General features: G+C 42.1%; 1 protein-coding gene across 2 annotated transcripts in view; it reads right to left on the reverse strand.

Annotated features, from left to right (window-relative positions):
* The window catches only part of PPP2R5E (protein phosphatase 2 regulatory subunit B'epsilon), a 71,350-nt gene extending 60,502 nt beyond the window's left edge, over window positions 1–10,848 (reverse strand). The window contains exons 1-2 of one of the 2 annotated variants that reach the window (XM_064713384.1): window positions 10,295–10,848; window positions 7,545–7,705 (exon numbers count right to left, since the gene is read on the reverse strand). In XM_064713384.1, the coding sequence (XP_064569454.1) occupies window positions 7,545–7,701 (157 nt within the window). In that variant the 5' untranslated portion in view covers window positions 7,702–7,705; window positions 10,295–10,848. Of the gene's footprint in view, window positions 1–7,544; window positions 7,709–10,294 lie in introns of both variants that reach the window. The other variant, XM_064713385.1, reaches the window with a different exon arrangement.
* Between the last annotated feature and the right edge of the window lie 218 nt (window positions 10,849–11,066).

The following is an 11,066-nucleotide window of genomic DNA, read 5'->3' on the forward strand; positions in this document are numbered from 1 at the left end:
AGGGCAGAAAAGTATTTTACACTGATTCTTTGGACATCTGCCTTATCTTTTGGAATGCCTGATGAAGATCCTCAGACTGTAGCTGCACTGTTCTTTACTTTAAGCAGAAAACCACAGACACAGAAACTACCAACCCTACATAAATATCCACCAGCATTTCAGATTAGCTGAATTAACTGTTTGAGAGGACACAGGATCAAGCACATCACTAAAATCAGGAGGAGGTGGAATGTTCCCAGCAATCTGTTTTACTCTCTGGCCCTCAGACATTTCTCTCAGCAGATCAGAGGCCACACTTGGCTCCAGAACTTCTCAAAGTTTTGCCACCAGGAAAAAAACCTTCCTGTCACTGCACCTGCAATCAGAATGACATTACCAGGGAGGTTTCAAAGGAGGATTTTAGTATTTTTCTAACAGATTTGCTTTAACCTCTCATGCAGCAAAGTGAGCCCATCTGCTGATACTTTGTGAGTTATACAGTTATCAAGAGTCCAGAAATCCATAAATACCCATCCTACCAAAACTCCCTCAACTCCCCAAGTCCCCTCCTCTGTTACTAAGGATTTTTGCCTGATTGAGTCAAAGAAACAGTAATAACATGAATGAAAAAACTGTAGGTGAAAGGAAGTTACCCTGAACCTAAAAATAGTTGTGTGTCCTCCTCCCACTCCCCAGAAAGCATTAATGAAAGTGCTCTTTTCTCAGGGAGGCAGTAGCTTACAATGGATGAATGTGAAAGGACTGCTGCCTTACTATAAAGCTCTACCAATGAACAGAAGTACTATCCCATTCGAAAAACAGAAAATTAAATAAACTCAAAATATAAACTTTGTATAAGACATTAAATATGTCTATAGCTTATTTATATACACTTCTATATTATACACATGTAATATACACAAACACAGATTTTATAAATACACATATAATTCCAGAGATATGGAAATTGTGTTCTTTCACAACAGTAAAGCTCCATAACATAATCAATTATAAAGGCAGCACTATACTTCAACAAGCATGTGCACTATATAGAAATAATAGCCTGGCTGAACCAGAACTTGTATTTGTTGAAGGTACTTCAGGGAAGGAATATAAAGGAGGTACTTATTACAGAAACAGGAGGTTTTATTACAGACCCACAGAGTTACACTTGGGCACAGAAAAGAAAATGGCAATATTATTAGAGAGATAAGTATTACTGGGAACATTATAAAGACATACTGTACAAGTACAGACTGAAACCAAAAGTTTTTCATGATGATGGCCAGGTTGGATGGAGCTCTGAGCAACCTGGTCAGTGGAAGGTGTCCCTGTCCATGGCAGGGGGCTGGAATGAGATGATCTTTAAGGTCCCTTCCAACCCAAACTGCTCTGTGACTCTGTGATTCTATGATAAAGTCTAAACACTCTGCAGAAAATTATCAAGATTTTAGACTTAATTTTGTGAAGAGTACAGAAACACATTTTATATAATTACAACTTACTTCACTTTAAAAATTATTAAAAAGAAAAAAAGAAAAGGAAAAGGTGGGAATCATCATCACTAAACACTTCCAGAAGCCAGGCTGAGAAATTCCGGAAGTAAAACAATTACACTGGAGGCTTCAAAAGCAAAGCAAAACAAAACAAATCCAAACCACCTTCCCCCAAAAAACAAAAAATAACCCACACCACTCTGGCCATAGGAAAACTGCCAGTCCTAGAGAGACTCAGAAATGAATACAGAGAACTGACTGGAAACGTTGGAAGATTGTGGGTAAGCTGACAGAATTCCTCACCAACTGCATTTTCACCCATACACTGTTAAGATGAGAGGGTATTTCTTCTACTTAACCTGCCCATTCTCTACAAATGTTGTCCTCCAAAAATACATTCCCAATGTGGGAGACAGTAACAAGCAATCAAAAGTATAAAAAATAAAATAAAAAAAAATCAAAAAATCAGAATGTAATTAGTGTATTGAAACACCCAGAAACCTTTAAGATTACTGGAAAAAAATTTCCACAATCAACAGATGTAAACAGGTTATAAAGAAAGTTAAGTGCATATTCAAAAACCAACTGACAAGAGCACAAAGAAAGTGAAGAAATTTATTACTTATGACTAGAACATTATACATATTCATAAAAAAATATACTAAATGGACTAAGTACTTCTTCATTTTGAGATTGTGGCCCTGTTCCCAAATCTTACACAGAGATGGCCTGTTATGTCCAGATTTATATCAACCAGAATGGGCATAAAATTCCCAGAAGCAGTTCCAGGATTCATCCCTGATTATGTACATGCAGCTCAAACCAAATTCCAGTGTTTCTTCCATGCAATAAATTAGAAGTCCTAAGATCTATTTCTAATTCTGTAAATAAGGCTGAATTTTATTTTGGGAAATCATAACCACTATGACCCTAAATTCCTGTTTATTTATGAGAAGAGAGCATTTAGCTCAGTGATTTTATTAACAGTTTACTGATATTTGTATATCTGATATCTGTAAAACATTCCAAATGTCTCAAATGAAGAGCAGCACAGACAAGATAAGCAGGCAGCTCCCATGGAAGCCAACAGAAAACAAACTCTGTCCTTCTTCTTCTACAACTCAAATCAGAACTATTTCTCATATTACAAGTTTCAGGTGGCATCCATAGGTCTGCAAAGGCCTGGATACTTTTTTTATGCTAAAGGAATATTTTAAAAATTCAAAAGTAACTGCATTTGAGCAAGAAGGTGCACATCTTGCAGTTCTCAGTTGAGAGTCTTTTCAAATTGTTAGAATTTTTTACTCTTTAGGAACCTCAGCATTTGACCAATAGATAACATTCACAAGAAAAGCTTATAATAAAATCTCAGCTATAGGGAAATAATTTAATGATCAAAAGCAAACAGCAAGTGGAAAGAGATTTTTCCCTTTTTGACTATGCAATGCTCTTTTGTTGCCACTACACCAATTCTTTAATGCCATGGAAACTATCTGATAAATGTATTAGAAGCTCAAAAAATTTCATAATATTGAGGTAGCAAAGCAATTGGTACTGTTGACAGAGAACTTCTGCTCTGAGCACTTATTTTAAGGAGGAAAAATCATCTAAAAATAAAAATCATACTTTGAAACATTTTCAACAAAAATATACAATAGTTGCAGAGAACATGAAAGTAACCTTCAGTAATTACATCAAATCATTGGAAAATGTGGAAGGATGACAGGAAAAAAACACACCCTGAATTAGAAAAATGGGATACAAATGATTTAACAATGAACAGTCTGGCTTTTGGATGGTTTGCTTTCCCTAACTTCTGTATTTGTAATGAGGACAAGGGTGGGCAACGATGCTGTGAGCTGCATGCAAGTGCTCTGTGCAATTTCTCAGGATGCTAAATGTGCATTTGTAAGACACATGATGTTTTTAATCATCTCTATGTAAGTTTTCATCCTCTGAACACTCCCCTGCCTCTACAGACACCAGGCAGAAACACAAATGAGCTCCCCCTCCCCCTTTTGCAGGTAATACTGAAATTGCTCTGTTTTCACATGTCCAGCACTTACAATACACTCTTTTTCCAGCCAAATGCTTTCTAACATTGCACTCCTGCTGCTCCACCTCTAGAGACTTCTAAGTAAAAAGAGCAGCTATACAAAATGAAAGCAAAATAGTCCTCCAATAAATAATACACCTATCCAATGCAGCTACAATCCTATTTTCCTCTACAGAGCAAGCTCGATTTGAGGCACACCACAAACCTGGTTAGCAAACAGGCACACAGATGGAATTACTCAATCCCAAGAAAGGGCCCTTCACCAGGACTGCTCTGTCACAAGCCAGTTACACCTAAGGCACCTGTCAGCCTGGGGAAAACCAGCAGCCTCTTCAAAGGACAGCCCAAATCCATCATGCACTGCGAGATCCACTGGGGAAAGCATGCAACCTTCAAAAAATGCATGTGAGAAACTACAGAGGAGCACACACAGGCAAAATGCACCTGTGCCACAACTCCCATGTGCACCTCCCATCCCACTCCTCTACACTCCAAACAAAGGAGAAAACGCTGGGCTTAAAGTGTTATATTGGACAAGAGTCAGATTTTTAAAGATAACTGCAAATTAGATTTAGTCACAATGCAATAAATAAAAATATAATGAAATCATCTAAAAATTTGTCTTTACTCTAAGCAAACAGCAGTTTTTTGACTTAGGGCTTTTGAAAGCCTGAACTCAGCCCAGCAGAGCCTCAGAAGGAACATCTTGTTTTCCAAATACATTAAATGTTTGTTTGCAAACTGATACCATCCACACACTTTTAAAAAAAAATATGAGAGTAACAACTTCATTTCTGTATACGTTTTTTTCCCTGAAATGAGCAACACTGAAAATTCCAGTTGTTCTTATTCCATTTCCTAAATAGCAGCTTATCCTTCAGACATGTACAGAGCATCAAAACACAGCATCCCCCTTATTTTTCTTTCCCAAAATATTTTTATTACCAAAGCACAACAACAAGGCTGGTGTATCTATCTGTTTTTGCAATACAGGCATGTAAGCTCACAGAAGGCAACAGACTGCATTAAAACACTACCAAAACAAGCCATTTCACTCTATGTGACTCTGCCCCTAGGGAGAGGAAGGAGAGCAGATAAGATGTGACAGATGTGTAGTCACGTCACTTAATACACTCCTGGAAGGTGCTCAGATCATTATGGTGACAGGCAGAGTATAAAAACTTGCAAGGAATGGACCAAGCAGTTACCCAGTTTTCTGCATACATGATTCTTGTAATCACAGAAGATACTGAAGGCCATAAAGTGCTGTTTGAGATAAAGTAGCCTGACAATGTCAATATGCAATATATCCACCAAAAAATTAAAAAAAAAAAAACACAGAAGGGAGCATAGCATGGATATTTGTATAAGACCCCTCCATGATGCATATGAAATACAGATGATGAATATGAATTTGAGGTCTGTCCTCTAAAAAGTTCCCATACTGAAATATTTCTGAAGAGATTTAATTAAACCTGAAATTTACCCAAACCAGGAAGGTGATCAATTGCACATCTCCAAACTAAGTTCAGTTTTCTGAGACTTTAAAAAGCTACTTTGCAGGTATCTCTTCTCTATTTGGGTGTAAAAGACAAAATTTTCCAGGATAAAACTGGAAATCATATGGTTACTGGGCAGAAGAAATAAGACTAGTCACTTGTTGGAAGGTGAGTGTAACCATAAGAGTTTAAAAAAAATCAGGACATTGATGGAATTGGTCAAGAAAAGGATGAACAACACAGGAGAAAATAATTTCCTCACTTCTTGCAGACTTAACAACCCTGAATGTTACAAATATTAATGTAGGTCAAGAATATTTCCAAACAGCAGCATGATTTTTAGCTGCCAGTGTCCCTTCTGCAGGGACCAATAGCTCTGCTGTTCAGAGAGATTGTTGGGCCCAAATCCCACCAATTAATCTGCACAGGTAGATCCCTGCACCTCTGGGAACCCACATTAAGGCAAAGAGGGAAAAGCAACGCCCAGGATCACATTCTTCATTTGAAGCTGGACCACTGTAACTCATTATGACACTAATCATAAATGTCTCACCAACACTCTCTGCTCCCCATCTGTTTGTTTTATCTTATTATAGTTTTATATCTCAATCCTCAGGACTGGCTGCAGTAGTCACATGAAGCACCTGGACACGCCTGTGTTTCTGCAAGGCGAGGTCTCACTGATTTACTCATGCTTGTGCCTGCTTTACTCCCTGAATGGGACTACAGAATAGAGAGAAATAATTACAACATCAATTTCTTCATTTGTACAAATAGAAATCCAAATGTTTTCCACTAATCCCATCATTTAAGCCATAGGATAAACTCCAGTCACCTTCCAAAATGTAGCAACTGGCATGAAATAACCTGCATATCAAAAATTACCTAAAAAAGCGTAAAACTGAGCTTTAAAATTATTTGAAAGAAGTATTTGCTTCTTTATCATATTTTCACTAAACAACAAAAGAGCTGAACAACAAAGAGAAAAAAAATTTTTAGAATAGCAGAATAACCTGAGTTGAAAGGAACCCACAGGATCATTGAAGTCCAACTGCTGGCCCTGCACAGGATCACCCAAAGAATCACAAATAATACTCACTGCAGACTACAAAGTCAAATCCAGTGGCAGCAACCAACCCTAAACTGAGAAATACTGGATAAAAGTCACCACCAAGCACAGTGCAGGGGGGCTGGGTGCACATTCAGTTTGACTCAGGATACTCCATTTGTGCATTCCTACAGGGAGCCACAGAAAGAAGCCCAAAATATTGCAATGACAGCTCCACTGGAACTAAGCCTGTTCCTGTTAAAGAATCCTACTTTTAATTAAATTTAAAGATACACATTAAAGTGAAAGATTTTTGGGGGTGTTGAGGTTCATTGGTTTGTTTTTTTTTGCAACTACTGTATCCTTATGAAGTGGGGTTGAGAACCAACTAAAGCACAATTCCACATTTGTTACATATTCCAATACTCTGATTAACACATTTGTCAAACAAGGTAGATGAGAGAATGTGGGGAATACACTTGCCCAAAAAGGAAGAAAAGGGACAGCATTAAACCTAATAAACTTCCTATTTTCCAGAATTATCAGCACCAGCCATGCCTATATTCACTACTTAGAGCAGAAATGAAGAATAGCAATGAAAAAAACACACAGAAGTAAATAAACCATTTGAGAAGTTGGTGTTGAAGACTTCTGAAAGGTGATTTCCCCTTCCTCACCAGACAGACATTCTGAGAGGTGCCTCTGACCCCTGGATTTGTACTGAAATTCAGTGACAACTAAAATTATGGAGAAGCAATCAAGGTATCACAGAGATACTGACATGCCTTTAAGAAGAGTATTCTGGATAATATTTTTCCTTCTCAAACCAGAGGTTAAATCTGCCAGCAGAAACTCAACCAGCATTGGGATATGCAAGATCTCAAAACAGCAGGGCCTTGCCTAAGACCACATTGGCAGCATCTTTCCCCTTGGGAGGCTGCAGCTCATGGGACCTTTCCATTTCAAAATCCAGCAGAAGGCAGGACCTGGGACCTATCCATGCACAAATGGTAAGAGAGGGGATCCCACCTCCTCTCTTGCTGTAGGGGCTGAAGTTGGCACCACTATCACAGGGTGCAGATCCACACACCAAGGAAAGACACTAAAAACCAATTTCCTTCAGTTCACAAGTCCATTTACCCTTACCAAAATTACTGCTGATTTATGTCAGCTGCTGAGGATTCACAAACCAAAACACTCTTGCACAAAGCCTGAGAGCCTTGAAAATTCAAGTCGTGGTAGGGGTTAACATCAGCATTTAAAACTTCCAAAAGTATTGCAAACAATTACCACACCCTCAAGTCACAGATAAAATATTTTGTAGAGCTTAAATACATATACATCTGGTATGAAACATTTCTCAATGCCTGCAAAACTTCCCTGCAATTCCTGACAATACTTTGATTTTCTAAGTTGGTTGTAGAGCAAAAATTGTTTAATTTATTAAAAACTGTCTTTGATCTTACCTTTTAGCAGAGGCAGGGGAGTTAACTCGATAGGCTTGCCCTGAGACCTGAACTGGGAGGAGCTTTGTGACCTCTTCTGTCTGGCTTTTCTGACGGACTTCCGAGAAAATCCGTCTACTTTATCCACTGATGGAGGAGTAGTTGGTGCTGAGGACATATCCCTACTGAAGGAAAGCATGTGTTAAAAGTGTGTCCCAAATGAGTGAAACAGGTAAAGATTCATCTAAACTTTCCAAATATCTTCTTCCTGTTGACAACTCACACAGATAAACTGTTGAGAGGTCTAACCGATCTTATGGATAGAATAAACTTAATTATTAGTGTAGTAATTCCTATTGCTTACATTTTTATTTGTGTCTCCTATTTGCCATAAATTTCAGACCTAATGCTGACATCACTGCATTCAGAACTTCATCAGAACAGAACTTCACACACCTGCAGACTAGACTGTAGCTTTAAATTATGCACTCCTTGGGATGAAGTCATTTCAACTTACTCTGCTAAAGAATGGGTACACAAAAAGGCACAGATGGTTTTTTGGCATTAAGGACAAAAAACACAGGACAGAACAAAAACTCCAATTATTTGCCACACCTACATACAAGATTTTATAGAAATTTAGGAAACTATAGTAAAAAGTACTGCTGTGCTTCACAATTTCACTAACACTGACACAAATTGTGCATATTCCTTCTTTATTCTCCACTTCAGAAACACTCAGTTGTTTTCCTGTGAGTGCCTTTACATGTGGTTATTCCATGTCCTGGCATTTCTGGACGACTGGCAGTGTGGTAGCAGTAACTGCTCTAAGGGCATGAGACACACAAGGTTTGCAGGGAGAGGCAGAGAGCCAAAAAAGGCTTCTGCAAGCAAAAGTAAGTTTGTTTCCCAACTTCAGCTGGCCTAGGCAATAGGCATTGCTTCTTCCTACAAAACCTGCCTTGGTGGTACTCCTGCAGCTGATTCTGCACCTCTAGCAAACACTGAATTAATGCATCCAGCTATTTTATTTACCAGTCTGGTCCTGCCTGTTAAAAAGGCCCATCAGAGCTCGATGAAACCCATGAGTAATACTCAAGGCAGAGGAGACAGGAGGAATTCAGGCCTACACGTTACCAGCAGCAGCTCGGTGCACAGTTCACTCCAGCAGCCTCATCTGCATTCATTAATTAACACGACCATTAACGAGGGCAGCTCTGGCGATTTCGGCCAGGACAGGCACCCGTGCAAAGTTAAGCATCGGCGTAAGCACTCGCAGGATCAGGGTCTTAGAGCATGTCCTTGGAAAGCATTACTCATCCCCAATGTCTGTTGACTTCAATTACCAAAGTGACTCCTCGTGTGCTACAAGAAGTTGATTCCACAACATACAGAACGCTTTCGAGTACTTATTATTTTTATTGAAATGATCTGGTTACTCGTGTGCTTGGTGCTTGGTAGATTACTAAATCCACTGAAACAGGCATTATTTGGGTTTGTCTTTTGTAAGAAAAGCTTTCGAAAGCAAGATTTGTTGCAACAGTGTAAACAAGCTCCAAAAGATAAGAACTATTTAATGCAAAATTCCATATAGGTGCAGTGAATCTATCAAAAATGGAGTATAAACTCCATAGCTTCTTCAAGGAAGCATGTGCAGCACCCAGAAGCTGAACTGTGCAGCTGGCATTACAATAATGAAAAAAAACCTTATTCCATCTTTTTGATTTCTCCTGAGGTATTCTTTCACTACCAGCTTAGGCTTTCTAAATATAATATACTATCAGCAACATGAACCTGTACCTTAAACTGGTCTTGTTTATCACCCAGGCAAAAAAAAAAAAAAAAGAAGCCAGCATCACCAGGGCATTCAGGCCCCAGCCAAGATTAATAAATAAAAAAGTCAGATAAACTGGAATAGAATGGCCTGTACTTTAGTAACCCACTTCTAAGATTTCAACAGTCCGCCAAAAAACACACAAAGTTACCTGTTACATAAACCAAATTCTGAATATATCAGCAAAAATATATTCCCTAAACGTGAATCGGTTTGGCCCCATCTCATCTCATCAGAAAGCTTCCCCTCCTCATCACGTGCATCATTAAAGTGTAACCATCCCTGCAGAAATGTTTGCACGCTCTCTCCAAATCAAATTACGAAAAATAATAAAAATAGTAATAATGGACAGCGACTAAAGTAGATCACTTAAACTGCAGGATCATTGTGTCAGCAAGGAGCTTTACTGACACTTCTCTGCTGTAAATTTAGTAACAGTTTCCCTAACCTGCTTTATAAATTATTAAAATCTAATTCTAATTCAACAAGACTACATCCAGCCTAACAACCTTACAGTAAACACTGATCTTTTTTTTCGCCTCTCCAAATGAACATTCGCTGCCCCGCATACACTATCACAGGGAAATACTCTGTTTCCACCAACAGTGGGGGGGAGGGGGGGAATAAAGCCCGAGATTATTTATTGTGTGCGAGGGGGAAAAGCTGCAAACCCGGCCACCGCTCCCCGCTTCCTCCGCTCCATTCCCCGAGTATTTTGGTAAATACGAAGCCACGCTCATCAGATCCGCCGGTCCCGGGGGTGGGGGGGTGGGGGGGGAAGTGAAAATACCGACGGCTATCGGCGGGGAAGGGAGCAGAGGCGCAATTATCCGCTCTCGGCTGTCATTTCCAGACGGGATCTCCGCAGCTGGAACATGTCCTCCCGCAGCCCCCCGCGCCTCCTCCTCCCGCACCGCCGGGCCGCCGATGGAGTTACCTTGACGCTCCTGGTAGAGAAGCCGGAGACGGAGGGAGGCGGCGGCGGCCTTGGCGGAGCGCGGCCGATGCCTGGCGGCGGCGGCGGCCCGAGTGCGGTTCTCGCCGGGCTCGGTCGCTGCCGCGGCGGCGCAGGAGCCCTGTAGGCCTCGGCCTCGGCGGCGGCGGCAGCGCGGCCTCCCCGGCGCAGGGCGGCGTCGGCGGCGGGTTCAGGCGCGGGCGGCTCCGCTCAGTCCCGTGCACTCCCCGCTGCCTGCGGTGCTGCTGCCTCTTCACATTCCCGGAGAAGGGCCCTGCGAGGCGGGAGGGAGCCGAGCCGAGCCGAGGGGGAGCGGCGGGCGCGGGGGGAGGCAGTGCCGGGCAGGGCGGGGAAGCGCTGCTGTTCCGCCGGCGGCTGGCGCGGGGGAGAGCGAGCGGAGGGTCCCGGTGGGCGTCGGGGTCTCGCTCCTATTGTGGCTCTCAGCGGGCTCCGGCCATGGCACTCGCTCGCACGCACTCGCTCTCGCTCACAACCGAGCGCGCTGCTGCCACCGCCCCCCGCCCGCGGACCGCCCCCGACCGCCCACCGGAGCCGCCGCCGGGACGCGCCGCCTCAGTGGCGCCCGGAGCCGCCTTGGCCGCCGGGAGCGCCGGGAAAGGGCCGCCCCCTCCCCCGGCAGCGCGGCCCCGCAGCCCCGCGCGTCCCTCGCCTCTCTCGCCTTTCTCGCCTTCGCGTCGCTCTCATCCCTGTGCCGGGCGAGCGGCGGGGCCCGTCGGCTGGGCAGTAAAACCCG

The sequence above is a fragment of the Zonotrichia leucophrys genome, chromosome 5 (genome assembly GCF_028769735.1).
Source record: "Zonotrichia leucophrys gambelii isolate GWCS_2022_RI chromosome 5, RI_Zleu_2.0, whole genome shotgun sequence".
Lineage (NCBI taxonomy): Eukaryota > Metazoa > Chordata > Aves > Passeriformes > Passerellidae > Zonotrichia > Zonotrichia leucophrys.